General features: G+C 35.4%; 1 protein-coding gene across 8 annotated transcripts in view; it reads right to left on the bottom strand.

The window, feature by feature from the left end:
- The window catches only part of MEF2A (myocyte enhancer factor 2A), a 165,323-nt gene that overhangs the window by 59,366 nt on the left and 85,896 nt on the right, over positions 1 to 20,061 (bottom strand). For all 8 annotated transcript variants that reach the window (XM_019460123.2, XM_019460117.2, XM_053888759.1 and 5 more), the window contains one exon: positions 5,897 to 6,100. In XM_019460123.2, coding sequence (XP_019315668.1) covers positions 5,897 to 6,070 — 174 coding nt within the window. In that variant the 5' untranslated portion in view covers positions 6,071 to 6,100. The remainder of the gene's footprint in view (positions 1 to 5,896; positions 6,101 to 20,061) is intronic.

The following is a 20,061-nucleotide window of genomic DNA, read 5'->3' as shown; positions in this document are numbered from 1 at the left end:
GTAAAACTGAAATTGCAGAGCTACGGTGACTGCAGTGTGAGGAGATGGTGCAGGACATGTGAGGAGAGGAGGGGGGCCATGAGGATTGCGTGCCTCACCCTGTGAATCACCATCCTGCTGCTTCAGGCTCTGTTAGGAATAAAAGAGCAGGGCAGGGGCCTGGAGGCGGAGGGAAGCTTTGTCTTGTCTTCAGATGTCTCATTATTTTTTCCCTTTCCCTGCCGCTCCACTGCAGCCCTGTAAAACATTAGGCAAGCCTCTTAAACACTCCCTGTCTGTTCCATTCCTCATCAGTAACATGGGGAGAAAAAAGCCCAATTGGCTCAAAAAGGCTCTAAGAGAATATTGTAATACTGTCAGAAACCCTAAGCATAATCATGCCTCCAGTTCTAGAAGGTCAGCACTAGATGATCTCAGGAGACAAAAGTCATTTATCTTTCTGTTTTGTTCAACTGAGGGACTGTGTAATGCAATGCTGCCCACACATCCCCACCAACCCCTAAATATGTTCAAAGAAGCACATATGTAAAACCATCTAGGACTGCAATGAAAGGTTAACTCATTAGAAATGTGTTCCCTGGTTTGCAATTCACACCAAAATCGGCATATTATTTTGAACTATTTGGAAGGCCTTAAAAGTTACAGTTTGTGCTTGCTCACTGCTTGAAATCATTTCAGAGGATATTCTTGGGAATAAAAATATTTAAGAATTTTTACTGCCAAGAGACTGCCCGATAACTTGAAGCTTTTAGTCTCACTCCACTTAGGACAAGTTAACTCAAATTAATACAATATTGCCTAGGCCTCTTCTCCAAAGTTTCCAATTCGGTAGGTGTGAAGCAGGGCACCAGAACTCAGATTTCTAACAAGTGCTCTGGTGATGCTGATACTGAAGGTCAGGGTACCACACCCTGAAAGCCACTGATTCTAAAAGTTGCCGTGCTCAACTTTTACTACCAGCTATTTTTATTTAATAATCGATAGATGCATCTTATGTTCCCTCTCTTTAAGATATTAATGACTTCTAAATTCCTTTGTAATCTGAGAGCAGGCAGGGATTATTAAAACTCAGAAAAAGCAGACTTTCTCATTCTTTAAATCCAAATTATTGTCATCTTACTTCATTTATCACTGTGCCTCAAATTCCTCATCTGTGAAACGGGGACAATAAGAGAGCTCAATCAGATAAAATAAATAAAAGTCCTTGGAAGAGTACCAGGTTATATCAGCAACTTGATAAATGTCACCAATTAATCTTACTGCAATTAATTTCACTAATTTTCTATTTATTATCAAGGAAAACTCATTCACATTTGTTACATGTTGAACATTACTGATTTACATATAAAATTGTATCCATTTATGGTGAAATGTTTCAGAGCTCTAATGAATTCAGTAAACTGGGAAGGCAAGGGAGGCTGTAATTTCAAAGACTGAAGTTCTAATCCCAGTTTTGCCACTAAATTGCTACATGACTCTGGGCAAGTCATTTAACGGAGTCTCAATTTCCACTTCCAAAAAAGTTTGCCTTGGATATAAGGAACAAATGAGATAATGCAAGTGGAATTTTTTTTTCTTTTTAAGTACCACAGTATTCCTGACATGAGGAAAATACCTCTATCTGGGTGCAGTTTATAAGATATTAACTAGACAGATAAAAGGCCATGGTCTCTTATATCCTTAAAATGACAGCACAATGATCTGAATCATCACACAAGCTATGCACTGAATATTCTCCAATACCACCAAATCATAACTATTTTTATAGATCACATGCTGCAATATTTAAGATTCCAAATATTTTTGTAAAGTGAGAGGAAAAAAATGGATACAAAAGTAATCTCAGGAATTTATTGTGTAGCAGCTGCTAAAATCCTCACTTCACAGCTTTAGCATAATTTTTATTCTGATGCAGAACCCTTCTATTGGTCCTAGGCTTTTGATTAGTATAAACACAATGTGTGTGTATACACACACACACACACACACACACACACACACACACACACACACACACGTGTGTGTGTATGTGAATAATGGTAACTGGTGATTTTCATTAATAGTTTCTAATACTTTAAGATAAATCCAATGTTCTTATAAAACTGCATACAACAGTTGACAACTTTTTAAATCTTAATTTACTAAAAAGAAAACATGGGGGTTATAACACTGTCTCTACATTTCAATTAAATTACTACTTTTTGTAGGCCCACAAAAGTGGGCCACATATAAGCATTTTGTATCAATGCTTAACAGGAAAGATACAATGTAGATCTCTGATGACATTTGTACAGAATGTCTCCTACTGAAATATAGAAAACAAAGTAGTGAAACTCATTTTTTGTCAGGAATATACTCCTAAAAAGCAGTGTATAATAAGCATTTTCAAATAAGATGCCATTAATGCAGCAACAATACTCTCCATTTCAAAGAAATCCAATTATGAAGTTTCTTATAAAGTTTATCTTTATGACAATCTCCTAATTTACTAACATCTAAGTTTCTGTTTTCATTTATTTAGCTTTCTCAGTGTATGAGATATGCACATTCTACAGGACACTGCAGACTTTAAAAGATCCAAATGCAATTTGAAATATGTAAATGCTGTTGATTTTTTTAAAAAGCTACATGGAAATTATTTTTTACCAACTATAATTGTTAAAATTCATTAAAATTTAAAAAACTGGTTTTAAAATATAGATAATATGAAACAAGGGATAGCAAAGATAGAACACCATTCTATACAGAGGGTTCTGGTATCTGTGGTTAAAATCAAAAGGTAGACAGATGTGAGCACCATATTTTCCTTTATATCTGTTTATCATCACAATATTCGAATACCAACTACTTTTAATGTATTTATTCCATTGTGCTCCCAGAAAACATACTAGATCTAATTCCATAGGCATAATAACATGTGCATTCTTGCAGGTATGGTTTTTAGACATATGGGGGAAAATAAAATCCTACTGATCTTAAGGACTAACTTATATGCAACAGGAAATAGTACATTCAGGTTAGAGGGCTTATAAGGGTTGTTCTCAAAGTCTTCAGTTAGTCTCACTATGGATCAAGTGCATTAGGAGACACTCTAACGTGGATCACTTATAGCTGTTTATGCCTCCATTTACTGCTGATGAAGCCACAGGAGACGGCTTTTTTACACATCCAGAACACACCAACTTGCTCAAAGTTTACAGATATAAAATCTTCAGTTGGTACAAGTTTATCTAAGTGGTTTACAAAACTATGGGTAGAAAGAACAGTCTTGAGCCTGAATTAGAAATGTCTAAATAATATCACTTTGCAGAGTCCATGGTACATAGGAGCCCCTCAAATATTTTTGTTAAATGAACAAATGGACAAAAGTGTCTTTCCAATTACTACAACTGTTTCAAAGGACCCTATATGAAAAAAAAATACTTAAAATTGTATTCCATAAATATCCTTAAATGGGATATTTGTAAGTGCCTGGCCCATAGGAAACTATGGTTTATGTATTTGTCATTACTCTGGTCCTATAAACTTAGGTTGGTTCACAACAATCTTTGTAGCTACATTCGTATAAGCCATTACCACCACTGATAAAAGGAACTCAGATATGTACATACTTCTATTCAGGATGTAGTTGCATTACCCTTCTATGTAGAAGAAAGAACATCTGGGGTAACCACCACTGTCTTATAATGAAGGTTAATTCAGTAAACTTAACATGCATGGTAAATTAAGCCTTGTAATTTATCCTACCAACAAATTAATACCTTATAATAAGCCAATGTGTCTTCTAACCATTGCATTTATAGAATTCCAAACTTCATAAAGAACTACTGGTAATATTCATGTTCACTTATACCTAAGAAATTCAATTAAAAAGAAAACATCAAAATCCAATTGATAATTGACCTGCAAAAGTTTTCCTTCATACTGAAGTAAATTGTAATAGAGACTGCTAAAAAAATGTTTGGGATTTACTCTCTTACACTTTGACTGCTGACCACAACAGAGGTGAAGACTGAGGTAGTCTGAAAGTTCTGTGAGGATTAAATCAGACTATATTCTTCATATTCTCTAAAGAAGTAAGCTTTGGGCTGTGCGGAGCACCCTCAACTTCCAGGGGCCAAGACCAACAACTGCTGCAATGAAAGAGCAGAGTAGTTAGGGTCAAGGGGATGGCTGCCTTCTACAATGAAACTAGCTTGAGTATCTATCTGTTGGCATCATAAAAGTCAACTCTGTTTCTTTGACTTAGGCAGTGGAGCTTTTGATAAGCTATAGAGATTTTTAAAATAAGATTTTAAATCAAACACACCAGGGATAATCTCCATTTCAAGGAAATCCAGTTATGAAGTCTCTGATAAGATTACCCAAATAAGGATCCTGTAATTTATAAAATTACAATTCAAAATGCATTATGATATATAACAGGGTCTACTGACTTGTATTGCTAAAACCACAAATGCTAAATAATACAAAGTAACTTACAATTGATATAAACATAATTGCATGAAGGGGTTTGGGTAAGAGGTTATCATGTAGTTTAACTGAAATGATCAACAAGGGCAAAATCAAAAGCTTCATACACATTTCAGGGGATGTTCACAGCAGTGAACCATTTAAATAAAACTGTGGGCAACAAGCACAGAGATGAGTTGTAGCTGTAATTACATGATGCTTTTACTTCTCATTGCAATTAATTAATTGCTAAAAAGTAACAGAAGTGCTTTTTTAAAAAAAATTATAAGTAGCAGAATTTTTTTTTTCAGTAACAAACTAAATCAATTAAAAGGAATGGTTGTAGTAGAGAAATACGGTATAGGGAAATTTAGAATGCATTTAATCTGTGGAGGCAAATAAATTAGATTCCTACAAAATAAGGTATCTTTATCTTAACTCAAAATCTAGATTAGGACTTCATTTCTTCTTTTATAGTTAGTTCTTCATTTATAGTTAGTTCTGCATCACTTCACACGGTTTCAGTATTTTCACCAAGGAAATCCCTGATTAACTGGGACAGTTTTCTAATATTACAAAAGTAAGCCAAAGTATGCATCTTTTTTAGTGGGGGGAAAGACTCCCTTTTGAATAAAAATGAAACAAAATCTCTAAATGTAACAAAAATGACAAGTACAAAGCTAATTTAGAATGCCATTAGAAATATATACAGTAAGTTAACTTTTATAAAAAGATTTTGCAGTAGAAAAGAATAAAAGGGGAAAGTATACTGATTCTTTTTGAAGGGCTTGCTTTAAAACACTATTTCTGAATAAGATGGAAATAATCCCCGAATTTTTTTTGTTTGTTTTCATTTTAAGTCAGCAGAATTATAAGAGATACTGAAGGACAGCAGAAAAGGTTAAAAAAAAAAAAAATGAAGATATCTTCCCCCACAACTAAAGCACTACTAACAAAACAAATATTTACGTCATTTTCTTCCACTTCATTAGTGTTTCAAGTTGTGGGTAGTCACTGACATAATGAAATGATTAAGACATATTAAAACTGTAACTTCATACTATTCCAAGTGATATAGTTCATAATATTAACTTTAAAACTCATACAAAATAAGTAATCATAGATAAAATGTTAGATTATACTGCTGTATATAGTACAACAGCCTAGCTTATTTTGTGTCAATAAATAGGATGTTTATAGCATAAGTGGGTCATTACATAGCAATAATTAGATCCTTCTAAGAAATGATTCAGAGGGAAAAATATCTATGTATATATTATTATAGCAATAATTAGATCATTCCAAGAAATGATTCAGAGAAAACGTAAGTTACATATATAAACTGATTTATAATTTGGATGTGAAAAGCAATCTGACAGTTAAAGTTACTAAATGGAAGATTCAATTATAACTGCAATTCAGGCATACTAGAGATATGTGTTACCTCAACAATATCCGAGTTGGTTCTGCTTTCATGAGGTTCATTATATTCTGTATACTTGAGAAGAACTTTGTCCATATCAGTGCTGGCATACTGAAACAGTTTGTTAGAGCTGTTGAAAATGATGAGTGCTATTTCACAGTCACAGAGCACACTAAGTTCATAGGCTTTCTTCATTAATCCAAACTTTCTCTTTGTAAAAGTGACCTAGACCAAGAAAAGAAAGGTATATTTTTAGGAAAAGCATTAGCAGTACCTGAATACAGGCTACCTAAAGATGAGCCCTCTTTTAATACTGAGTCAGATTCCAAAGATGAAAAAGGTTCCTGGCTTCACACTCCACATGAGCCTCTACTCCCCCATGTACCACAAGACTACAGTCCTACATTTAACTTCTATCTCCCGACAGAGCAGTCAGTTTCCTGAGGAGGTTTCCCTTTATCCTTCGCTGCCAGTCTGCTGCAGAAGGCAAAGAACCGGAGAAGGACACAGCTGATCACTGACCCCTTATCCAGTTTAAAATTCACAGCCTAGGGATGAACAAATTCCCCAAAGTCCTCAAATTCTTCTTTGAATATTTTTTCCAGTTTCTAACTGGAACCTGTCACCTTAAGTCCTCTCAAACAGAGACCAGTTTTTGTTTGTTTTAAATATTATATCTACTATTTTCAAGAGCCTGAAAGGTATATCCTTTCTGCTCCTTACTCTGTCTTACCAATTATTTTTCCTTCCTTCTCCTTCAAAAACTTCAGATGTTTTCAAGTTCACACCATGAAATTTGTACCCCCAAATAATTCTCCTTGTGATGGGCACCAAATGACCCCCTCATGCACTGATAACTATCACCTGATACTTTTCTTTCTAGCCCTACTCTTATCTCTGGTGATTTCAGTATCTGTGTAAAATATCACTGCAAAAACATCTCCCAACTCCAAATGATCCACTTCCACAGGTCAAGAACTCACTCCTACTGTTATACCTTTCACCAAAAATCACCTCCAAAATCTCAACTTCATGTATTCCATTTTGCCTCCTATCTAGCTCTTCTATTTTGTATTACTTGTCCAGAAATTCTTTAACCTATATCCAGTCCTCCAATCCATTTTTACCTCACCACTTTGTTACTGTCTATTCTCATGTCCTTTCTTTCCTCTCTAGATTTCATGGTCCATCACTATTTTCACTCCCTTACAAACACACATACTTTACCCTTCTCTCATGAACATACTTGCCTGGCACAGCCCCAACCAGGAACTAACGCCCAATACATCACCAATTATCCCTGTATCTTTATCCAAGTAGCTGATAACTCCTGGGAACACACAGGCATGCACACACACACATACGCCCCTCTGGTGTTTCTGAACTGATGACCATAAATCTCAGCTAACACTCAACACTGCCTAACCATCATAACTTGGTTTGTTTCTCATTAGCCCATTCTCCAAGTCAACTATTTCCCACTTTCTCTGTCTCAAGTCCACTCTCTGCTCATAACTTTGCCTCAAACCACTTCCCATCATCATATCTATCAGTTTAAACACTTCACCTGTAGCTTTCCACATTCACATTCACCCCTCTGCTGTTACGGCTGACTTTTCTGTTCCTATTCCTTTCCAGAATTATCATTCTCTCCCATCAAGCTGTCCTTCCTCTCCACTAGATCAAAGACCAGAAGCACAGAAGCATGTTCTAGCATCTCCCTGGACTCCATACTGCCCCTCCAGTTGCCCCTCCTCTTTGATCTACTTCACAGTAAACATGTTTGAAAGAAATGTCTGTAGTTGTCATCTCCAACCGCTTACCTATTCTTTCCTCAACTACTGCAATCAGACTTCCATTCCCCAGATTCCACTAAGACTTGTCCATGTCATCATCAGCAACCTAATTAATGTGATTAGAGTCAATGGTCACTTTCCTCGTTCTTACCTTACCATATACCTCAGCAGCACTTTACACAGTTGACCATATTCACACTTTCGTCTTCAGGTGTTTTATGACACAACACTGTCCTGATTTTCCTCCTAATTCAGGGCTTCCTGTCAGCCTTTACAGCTATATCCTCTTCCTTCAATGAGCAGAAGGAAGTGCCTCACCTCTACTTACTGAAGTACCTTTAAGCTTTAGACTTGGGCTCCTTTCTCCTCTTTACCCTCACATCCTTGCCAGGTGATTGCATCCAGTTCCATGATTTTAAAAACAAATATGCTCTTTCCATATTCTCCATTTCAGCACATGGCACCACCTCCCATTCACACAGAACCAAAAAACATGTAAGAGTTATCCTTGGTCCTTCTTATTCCCATAATCTGCCCTATCCAATCCATCAGCAAATTGTGGCGACTCTACCTCTAAAACGTATCTCAAATCTATTCACTTCTATTCACACCACTATCAGCCTGGGCCAAGTTACATCACCTCTCATGCATATTACTGATATAATCATTACATTGAATTTTCTGCTTCATCTATTATACCCTATATGTGCCACATACCTGCCCAAGTGATGTTTTTGAAACATAAATCAAATTATATAAGTAAAAGTTCAGAGCTTTTCACTGCATTAAAAGTAATATCCAAACTCATTAAGTAAACAAAATAAATTATCTGGCCTCAAACTCTCTATCTAAAGTTATTTCCCTTCACTCTCCTTTACATCCATTAAACTTCACTGATGTGTGGGGCGCCTGGGTGGCTCAGACGGTTAGGCATCCGACTTTGGCTCAGGTCATGATCTCGCAGTTTGTGGGTTCGAGTCCTGTGTTGGGCTCTGTGCTGACAGCTCAGAGCCTGGAGCCTGCTTTGGATTCTGTGTCTCCCTCTTTCTCTGCCCCTCCCCCACTCTCACTTTGTCTCACTCTGTCTCTCAAAAATAAATAAATGTAATAAAAAACTAAAAAAAAATTCACTGGTGTGTGTTTATGTACATATGTGCACACATGTGTCTTCCTTAACTACCAGCTACTTTCCTCCTTAGGAATTTTGTTATTTTCCTTATCTGTGGAACATACTTCACACTGCATGTTCCTAATGGTTCCTTTCCTAACCTTTTGAAAATAAATATCATTATTTAATCTTTTAAAAACTCCTTATAATATAAATGCACAAACGCATATATTAACTTTATATAAATGCATATATATGGAATGTAACATTTTATGCTTGCCTCCCTACTTTCTCTTGCACCAACATCATCCCCTTAACCAATGTTTCTGATTTAGTATTTTTCATTCTACATTTTTGTACAAGATTGCATAACCGTATTCACATGTACATGTATACACACAGAAGGGATTTTTGTCAGCCATTTTATAAAACTGGGACTCTACCAATACTCTCTATTTCGCTCATTCAACCACATCTTGCAGATATGCCTCTAAGTCAAATGGTATACTAAGGTATTCTTTTAAATAACTTCACAATTGTTTCATATAAATGTTACAATTCTTTTGCTAGTATGAAAGATATAAAATAAAAATCTCATTTCTGTAACATGCATTTTCCTAATTAGTAGTGATTAGACATCTTTTTCTTGTATTTGTTGTTATTTGAAATTTGCTTTCTCTAAACTGCTTATCTTTTGATCATTTTTGTATTGTGATGTGCATTTTACTTATCTAAGTAAAAGCTCCTTGTACAGATATATTAACTAGGTTTTACAAATACTTTCCCAAATTTCTCATTTACATATTAACTTTGTTTACATAATATCTGTCATTAAAAAGTTTTAAATTTTTATTACTGATTGCAATACTGTGTCTCAGAATCCTCGCATTTTATTATATCACTATAGGAATATAATGAATATAAGAATACCATTATTAAAGTTCACTATTTTAAAATACTGAACTTTAAATCATTTATGTCTTGAAATGCACCTAGATGTACTTGCTGCATTAAAACTCTGAATTTACCAAAGTTTAGTCAGAAATGTTTTTCCAGGGGCACCTGGGCGGGTCAGTCAGTTAAGCGTCTGGTTTCGACTCAAGTCTTGATCTCACGGTTCATGAGTTCAAGCCCCACACCAGACTCACTGCTGTCAGCACTGAGCCCGCTTCAGATCCTCTGTCCCTCTTTCTTTGCCCCTCTCCTGCTTGCATGCTCTCAAAAATAAATTTAAAAAAACACTGAAAAAAATTTTTTCCATACTTCCAATACTGAAGAAGAGGAAGAAAATGACAATCAGCAAAGCAAAAGCATTTATTCCAAGAATAATCCTTACTCTAGTCAAAGACTTTCAAATTAAGTGAGCTATGAACAAATCAGCAGTAAGACTGAGACAAGTAATGCTGCTTCAGAATATCCATTAAGCATGATGGAAGAAAACTCCATAGTTCACTATCAGTAAGTAAAGGATGCCAGTCCCTGTTTTCCTTTCCAAAAATACTTACTCAAAAACATTTCTTCTAAGTTATCAAACAGCTCAAGATGAAGAAAGGAATTGGTGGAGGACAATTTATAATAATCTCTTCTCTATTCCTCCAACTTACTCCAAGCCAAAAAGAGCTTTTTCAGCAACAGAAAAATGTGCATAAGAACACACTTCTACTTCAGTGACACCAAAGACATAACGTTGAAAACTACAATATCAATATTTCACTTTCAAGTTTTATGAATAAAATCTTTTTTCATCTTATCTATAGCACTTAGTCGATTTTTTAAACACTCTGGTTTATTGCTAACAACTTATATGAGAATATAAAATTAACTTTATATTCTTATAAACTCTATCATCCCTTTAACTTATTGTTTTTAAGTAATTTCAAACTTACAGAAAATTTTCAATAAGTAGTACAAAATTTTCCATATATCTTCAACCAAACTCCCCAACTGTTAACATTTTACCATGTTTTCCTTCCCTAAATAAATACCTGTACACAATTTTTTTCCTGAATTCTTTGAAATAAGACAGAGGTTATATATAAGGTCCCTTTGCCCCTAAATAATTTTTTTTTTTCAATTGACGAAACATCATTTATTGAAAAGACATTCCTTTTTCCCCATTGAATTATCTTGACACTTTTGCCATAACCTAAATGCCAAAATCTGTGTAGGTCTATTTCCCAACTCTCTATTTTGTTCAATTGGTTGATATATCTATCTTTTAGCCAACAGAAAATTGTCTTGACTATGGTGGCTTTAGATTTAAAGTTTTATATATTTTTTCAACATACTTAATTTTATTTTTTTTAATTTACATCCAAATTAGTATATAGTGAAGCAATGATTTCAGTAGATTCCTTAGTGCCCCTTACCCATTTAGCCCATCCTCCCTCCCAACAACCCCTCCAGCAACCCTCAGTTTGTTCTCCATATTTATGAGTCTCTTCTGTTTTGTCCCCCTCCCTGTTTTTATATTATTTTTGTTTCCCTTCCCTTATGTTCATCTGTTTTGTCTCTTAAAAGTCCTCATATGAGTGAAGTCATATGGTACTTGTCTTTCTCTGACTAATTTCACTTAGCATAATACCCTCCAGTTCCATCCACGGAGTTGCAAATGGCAAGATTTCATTCTTTTTGATTGCCGAGTAATACTCCATTATATATATACATCACATCTTCTTTATCCATTCATCCATCGATGGACATTTGGGTTCTTTCCATACTTTGGCTATTGTTGATAGTGCTGCTATAAACATTGGGGTGCATGTGTCCCTTCAAAACAGCACACCTGTACCCCCTGGACAAATACCGAGTAATGCAATTGCTGGTCGTAGGGTAGTTCTATTTTTAATTTTTTGAGGAACCCCCATACTGTTTTCCAGAGTGGCTGCACCAGCTTGCATTCCCAGCCCTCAAATACTTTCTTAAAAACAAGGACAAACACAATTACCAAAATCAGAAAACAAGGATATAGCACTATTATCTAATTTACAAACTTTATTCAAGTTTCACAATTATCTCACTAATTTCTTTTATAGGGGAAAAAAGACTTTGGTTTTTTCCCTAGCTCCGGGATCCAATTCCTGAATTCGATGTTGTATTCAACTGCACCCTGTTTAATCTGAAATACTTCCTCAGTCTGTCTTTCAGGACCTTGGCACTTTCTCTCAATTTGACTTTGATGTTTCTTTCTGATTGTTTAGACTGCATTTTAACAGCTTAGAAGTGATGTTCTCTCCACAATATGTCACATGAAAAATGCACATGAAATCCATTTGCCCCCTAACTGGAATTGTTAACTTGGTTAAAACAGTGACTGCCACATTTTTTCCTTTGCAACATTACTATTTTCCCCCTTGTAAGTAATAAGTATCTTATGAAAATTGCCACGTAAATATCCTGTTCATTTTTCAAACTTTAATAAACTGATCGTAGCATCCACTCAAGATTCTTGCCTGAAAAAATTACTATGCTGGTTGTCAAATGGGGATTTTCTCATTTCATAATACATTGTACCTACATTTACTACCAGTTGCATTTTATTGTTAAGACAGTTTGCTTTTCCTCCATTTATGCATTCATTCATTCACATCAGTATCAACTCATAGGTTATTTTATTCTATGAGTTATAATCAATTAGTATCTTTATTTCTTTTGATGTTTAAATGGTCTTTGATTTTACCAGCAAGAGATCCACTATGCTGGTTCCTATGGTATTCTTTTTCTTCCTCAGGAACTGCAATTATATTAAGTTGGACCTCTCTTACCAATCCCCCTTTACAATCACCTTCTCTATAACCCCTTGAACATACTTATTTCCATTCACTTAGTCGTTTTCCTGCTTTCCTTCAGTGATCTTACTAAGGTTTCATTACAATCTATTCTTCTATGGTCACTGTGTAATTTAGTCTTTGCTTTGATATATTATCTTTCCTTTTCTTCCTGGAGTTCAATCACTTTGTTTCATCTATGCCTTAAAAAAATCCATTTCTATTCTTCCTATTTGAAAATTTTGAGTGATTAAAAAAATCTTTTTAACATTTATTCATTTTTGAGAGACAGTGTACGAGTTGGGGAGGGGCAGAGAGAGAGGGAAACACAGAATCCGAAGCAGACTCCAGGCTCTGAGCTGTCAGCACACAGGGGTCGAATTCACAGACCAGACCACAAGATCATGACCTGAGCCGAAGTCTGATGCTTAACCAACTGAGCCACCCAGGAGCCCCAGGAATGATGATTTTTTTTTTTTTATGTCACATTCCTAAATACTTATTTACAGAAATCTGTTTCAGCTTGGGAGTTATCATATAACAAGTTTCTTCCACTTTTCCATTGTTTGGGGGCAACAAATTCATCACCTGAACAGCTATAAATTGTCATTTTGTCATCTTCTTTGTAACAGTTTGTATACGTAGAACTGCTGGCATCAAGGAATTGCAATGGAAAGGACTAGCAGTGGGAGGGTGGATTAATTAGCCTTCACTCAAGAGCACCTCTTCTTTTAATGGAGTACAGTATGGTCTCTTTAATGGAAGGCTTTTGAGGGGTAACAGCAGTAGGGAGAGGAGTTTTCTATTTTTCAATATATACTTTCTGTATCTTCTTTTATTTGACGGATTCCTACTTCCCTTCTTTTCCAACTAACAAGCATTTTTCAAAGATTACCTCTGCCTTGTTTATACCTTCTTCTCTCTCGAACAGTTACCTTTCCAAGACCACTTCCTTGAATGGAATAAATTTTAAACCCTTTACCTCCGGTCTGTTTTATCTACAAGTAGTATTTTTCAGAATTTTTGTACTTAGGGTAGACTTTCCTTTTTTGGTAATGATTTCAAATCAACTTTAGACAGTCATAAAGTCTCTTCTCTTTTCCACATAGTTTTTTCTGAAGTATGCTTGCTTCCATCAAAGACTTGCAGAACTTGAAGAAAACAGCATATTGTTACTTGGTAATATTTTCCAACTTCAAGTTAAAATGAATTTGGACATTCTTTGCTTTCTACTGTGCCAAGGCTATATATAGGTTTTGTATAATTCGAATTGTTTTTTATGCTTTTCTGTATTGATTTTTTTGGAAATTATGTTGGAAGAATCAAGATTTATTCAGCCCCCATGACCTTGATTACTAAGAATTCCTCCCAAAATTTCGAATCTTTGTTTTCATTACTTGTTTTGTCGTGGTTTCTGGAGTTCTCTGATCCTTTCTCAGCTTGTCATTTTTGGTCTCTTTTTTGCACTTAAAGAGTCCCCTTTAATATTTCTTGCAGTGCTGGTTTAGTGGTTACAAACTCCTTTAGTTTGTGTTTGTCTGGGAACCTATCTCTCCTTCTATTCTGAATGACAGCCTTCTTGGATAGAGTATTCTTGGCTGAAGATTTTTCCCATTCAGCACTTTGAATATATCATGAAACAGATTTATAAATTTCTGTACATGAAACATGTTAGATATTTAATTTTATTTTAAGCATTATCAAATTTAAAGAATCCTCTTTCAAAAATATTTACTTGGAGAGAGAGCATGCGTGAGTGGAGGAGGGGCAGAGTGGGGGGTGGAGAGAGAATCCCAAGCAGGTTCTGTGCTGTGCCATGTATCTTCTTTATCCATTCATTAGTCGGTGGACACCTGGGTTGCTTCCTTATCTTGGCTATTAATGCTGTAATAAACACAGGGGTACATATAGTTTTGTAAATTAGTGATTTTGCTTTCTTTGGGTACATACCCAGTAGTGTTATTCTTGGATCACAGGGTAGTTCTATTTTTAATTTTCTGAGCAGCCTCTACACTGTTTTCCACAGTGCCTGTACCAATTTGCATTCCCACCAACAGTGCACAAGGGTTCCTTTTTCTCCATATACTCATTATCACTTTTTTCTGATCTTTTTGATTCTAGCCACTCTGACAGGTGATCTCTCATGTGGTTTTGATTTGTATTACCCTGATAATCAGTGATGTTGAGTATCTTTCCATGTGTCTGTTGGCCATCTCTAAGTCTTCCTTGGAAAAATGTCTATTCAGGGCCTCTGTCCATTTTTAAATCAGATTGATTGTTGTTTTAAGTATTGATTTGTATAAGTTCTTTATGTATTTTGGATATGAACCCCTCACTGGATATATCATTTGCAAATATCTTCTCCCATTCAGTAGGTTACCTTGTCATTTTGTTGACGGTTTCCTTTGCTGTGCAAAAGCTTTATATTTTGACACAGTCTCAATAGTTTAGTTTTACTTTTGTTTCCCTTGCCCTAGGAAACATCTACAAAACTGTCTATAATTGATTTCAAAGAAATCACTGTCTATGTTTTCTTTTAGGAGTTTTATGGTTTTGAGTCTCACATTTAGATCTTTAATCCATTTTGAATTTAATTTTGTGTATGGTTTAAGAAAGTGGGCCACTTTCATTCTTTTGCATGTAGCTGTTCTGTTTTCCCAGCACCATCTGTTGAAGAGACTGTCTTCTCCCCATTGTATATTCTTGCCTCTTCTGTTGTAGATTAACTGGCCATATTAAGTGTGAGTTTTCTTCTGGGCTCTCTATTCTGTGCCATTGATCTATGTGTTTGTTTTAGTGCCAATACCACACTGTTTTTTATTACTACACTTTTGTAGTATATCTTGAAATCTGGGACTGTGATATCTCCAGCTTTGCTCTTTTTCAAGATTGTTTTGGGGCGCCTGGGTGGCGCAGTCGGTTAAGCGTCCGACTTCAGCCAGGTCACGATCTCGCGGTCCGTGAGTTTGAGCCCCGCGTCAGGCTCTGGGCTGATGGCTCGGAGCCTGGAGCCTGTTTCCCATTCTGTGTCTCCCTCTCTCTCTGCCCCTCCCCCGTTCATGCTCTGTCTCTCTCTGTCCCAAAAATAAATAAAAAACGTTGAAAAAAAAATTAAAAAAAAAAAAAAAAAAAAGATTGTTTTGACTATTTGGAGTCTTTTGTGGTTCCATACAAATTTTAAGATTATTTGTTCTGGTTCTATGAAAAATGTTATTTAGAAAGGAATTACATTAAATCTCTAGACTGCTTTGGGTAGTATGGACATTTTTAACAATTTTTGTTCTTCAAATCGATGAACATAAAATATCTTTATATTTATGTCATCTTCAATTTCCTTCAATGTATTATGGATTTCAGAGTACAGGTCTTTCACCTCTTTGGTTAAGTTTATTGTTAGGTACTTTATTATTTTTAGTGCCGTTTTAAGTGGGATTGTTTTTCTTAATTTCTCTTTCTGCTACTTCAGTATTTGTATATACAAATATAACAGATTTCTGTATATTAATCTTACACCCTGTGACCTGACTGAATTCATTTATCAGATCTAGTAAGTTTTCAGTGGAGCCTTTAACGTTCTCTACATATAGTATACCATATCATCTACAAATAGGGACAGCTTTACTTCTTCCTTACCAATTTAGATGACTTTTATTTCTTTTCCTTGTCTGATTGCTGTGGCTAAGACTTCCAGTTCTAAGTTGAATAGAAGTGGTGAGAATGGAAGAGTGGACATTCTTGTCTTGTTCCTGATCTTAGAGGAAAAGCGCTCAGTTTATCATCACTGAGTATGAGGTTAGGTATGGGTTTTTCATATACTGTCTTTATTATGTTGAGGTATGTTCCCTCTAGGCCTACTTTGTTGTGAGTTTTTATCATGAATGGATGTTGCACTTTGTCAAATCCCTTTTCTTCATCTACTGAGATAATCATATGGTTTTTACCTTTCTCTTGGTAATATATCACATTAATTGATTTGTGAATATGACCCATTGGAACCACTCTTGCAACCTGGAATATATCCCACTTGATCATGGTAAATGATTTCTTTTTAATGTATTGTTGAATTTTGTTTGCTAAGATTTTGTTCAGGATTTTTGCACCTGTGTTCATCAGAGATACTGGTCTGTTGTTTGCTTTTTTTTGTATTGTCTTTATTTGGTTTTGGTATCAGGGTAATGCTGGCTTCATAGCATAAATTTAGAAGTTTTACTTCCTCTTCTATTTTTGAAATAATCTGAAGAGAATAAGTATTAACTCTTCTTTACATGTTTGGTAGAATTCACCTGTGAAGCCATCTGGTCCTAGACTTTTGTTTGTTGGGAGTTTTTGATTACTGATTTAATTTCATTGCTAGTAATCAATCTATTTCTTCCTGTATTAGCTTGGGTACATTATATGTTTCTAGGAATTTAACCATTTCTTCTGGGTTGTCCAATTTGTTGGCATATAAGTCTTCATAAATTATCTTATAATCTTTTGTTTGAAGTGCCAGTTTATTTCTCCTCCTTCATTTCTCATTTATTTGAGTCTTCTTTTTCTTCTTGATGAGTCTGACTAAAGGTTATCAATTCTGTTGATCTTTTCAAACAACCAGCTCCTGATTTCTTTAATCTTTTCTATTATATTTTTAGTCTTTATTTCTGCTCTAATCCTTATTATTTCCTTCTTTCTACTGGCTTTGAGTTTTTTGTTTGTTTGTTTGTTTGTTTCCCCCTAGATCCTCTAGGGGCAAGGGTGTGTTGTTTGAGATTTTTCTTGCTTCTTCCTTTATTGCTACAAACTCCCCTCTTAGAACAGCTTTTGCTTCATCCCAAAGATTTTGGATCATTGTGCTTTCATTTTCATTTATCTCCATGTATTTTTTTTTTTTATTTTCTCTTAGAAATCTTTGTTGACCTATTCATTGTTTAGTAGCACGTTATTTAGTCTCTGTGTTATTTGCGTGAACAAACTGAATAAACTGAAAATCAACAACTCTTCTTAGATCCCTCAGAGAATTGGGGTCACAGAGCAACTTGTGCCCCCCAAATTGGAGACAGACAGGCAGATACTGAAAGTCATAAACTGCCAGAGCCACAAGAAACCTTTACAAAAACCAGTACCAAGGTAGGAAAACGTGAACTATAATTGATGTATTGCTGGAGGCTCAGTGTAGACAAATATAAAAGTTAAAAAATCCAGGCAGGGATGGGGTGCCTGGGTGGCTCAGTCAGTTAAGCATCCAACTTTGGCTCAGGTCATGATCTCACGGTTCATGAGTTCGAGCCCCACATCGGGCTCTGTGCTGACAGCTCTGAGCCTCGAGCCTGCTTCGGATTCTGTGTCTCCCTCTCTCTCTGCCCCTCCCTTGCTTGCACTGTTTCTCTTTCTCAAAAATAAATAAACATTAAAAAAATTTTTTAAAAAACAAAAAAACTCCAGGTGGGGTCTAGGCTTAGGGGGGCATGCATACACTTTTGTGGATTTTACACTTATTAGGTTCTCACAGTAAAGATCAGAGAAAAATCCCCTTGTGCTTCCAGCAGGGAAAGTGGAAAAAGTAGCCATTTTGAAATATGCCAGAACATTCTATTCTTCAGAGGCCTCCCTTCAAGACAAAATATTTTATCAGAGCCTAACTTACAAGGGTATTATCAGAGTCCAACTGACCTGGGGAAAAAGAAATATCCAACTCCAATTCTCTCTAGCCTTTAATGTGAACAAAGGGAAATAGTCAATCCATTCTGTCCCACCTAAAGATGGGGTGCAGGGACTGAGAAACACTTATAAAGTTCAGAGTCCACAGGCACAGGTTCACTAGAAGACTGACCTAATCGTGAGACTACAGAACACTTCCCCTCTCCCCATATCTCACTACATTACCAAAGGCCTTTTTACTATAATTCCTTTTACCCAGTACATAATGTCTAGCTTCAACAAAAGATTACAAGGCATACTAAATGGCAAAAAAATAGTCTGAAGAGACAGGGCAAACATCAGAAGCATTCAGATATAGCAGGAATATTCGGATTATCAGACCAGCAATACAAAATAACTATGATCAACAGTCCAAGGAAAGTACTCTAATGGAAAAAGTAGACATTATGCAAGAATGTGTGGGTAATATAACTAGAAAGATGGAAATTCTGAAAAACATTTTTTTTTACATGATGATGACAAAAAACACTAACAGAAATGAAGAATATCTTCAATGTGTTCATTAGCAGGCTGGAAATTGATTAAAGAAAGTATCTCTAAGTTTGCAGATAAGTCTACAGAAACTTCCAAAAGTGAAAATCAAACAAACCAAAGGCAAAAACAAAAACAAAAACAAAAACAACAGGATATCTAAGAACTGTGGCACAACTAAAATATATATATGTAACGTGAATACCAGAAGGGGTAGAAAGAGAAAGAAAGCAATATCTGAAGCAATAACATCCAAGAATTTCCCCCAAATTAATGTCACACAGCAAACCACAGATCCAGGAAGAAATGCCACACAGCCCCAAAACAACTTACATAAACCCCCCAAAACTACATGTAGGTATATTATATATAAACTACAGAAAATCAAAAATAAATAGTCTTGAAAGAAGCCAGAGGAAAAAAACACCTTACCTACAGAAGCACAAATATAAGAATTACATCCAATTTCTCCTCGGAAACAATGTAAGGGATAAGACAATGAAGTGATATATACTGTGGTAAGGGGAAAAAAAGCCCACCAACGCCAAATTCTGTATCTTGAGAAATTATACTTTAAAAGAAATAAAGACTTTCTCAGACCAAAAAAAAAAAAAATTTGAGGGAACTCACTGTCTGTAGCTCTGCCTTACATGAAATGTTAAAAGAAATTCTTCAAAGAGAAGGAGTACCCTATAATCAGAAATGTCAATCTACATAAAGAATATCAAAGAAGGAATAAGGGAAGATAAATTAAAAACTTTTACTTTTGTTATTCTTAATTGACCTAACATAAGTTTGCTCAAAATAATAGCAACAACGTATTAAATGATTATTGTGGAATGAATTATAGCAATGACATAAGGAATGGAAAGGAGGAATTAGGAATACTTGTTATTATAAGGTCATTGTATGACCCACATGTGAAGCTATACCTGTGAAGTGTTAACCTGAAGTAGATTTGGATTAGTTGCAAATTTATATTGCAAACTCTAGGGCAACTACAAAAAAAAAAAAAAAAAAAGAAAGAAAGAAAGAAAAGTATAACTGATTTGCTAAGTTCAAAGAAAGCAAAATGGAAGCTTATAAAATACTTAATTAAAACCACAAAGGGGCGCCTGGGTGGCTCAGTTGGTTAAGTGTCTACCTCTTGGTTTCAGCTTAGGTCATAACCTCATGTGAGACTGAGCCTTGAGTCAGGCCTCTCTGTACTGGGCATGGAGCCTACTTAAGGTTCTCTTTCTCCCTCTCCTTCTGCCCTCCCCTATTCGCTCATGTTCTCTCTCTCTCAAAAAAAACAAAACAAAACAAAAAAACAAACGAAAAAAAACCCCAAAACACAAAAAGCAA

This window comes from Panthera pardus, unplaced genomic scaffold, assembly GCF_024362965.1.
Source record: "Panthera pardus isolate Hobbes unplaced genomic scaffold, ASM2436296v1 HiC_scaffold_24, whole genome shotgun sequence".
NCBI classification, from domain to species: Eukaryota; Metazoa; Chordata; class Mammalia; order Carnivora; family Felidae; genus Panthera; species Panthera pardus.
This window is presented reverse-complemented; position numbering and strand designations above follow the sequence as displayed.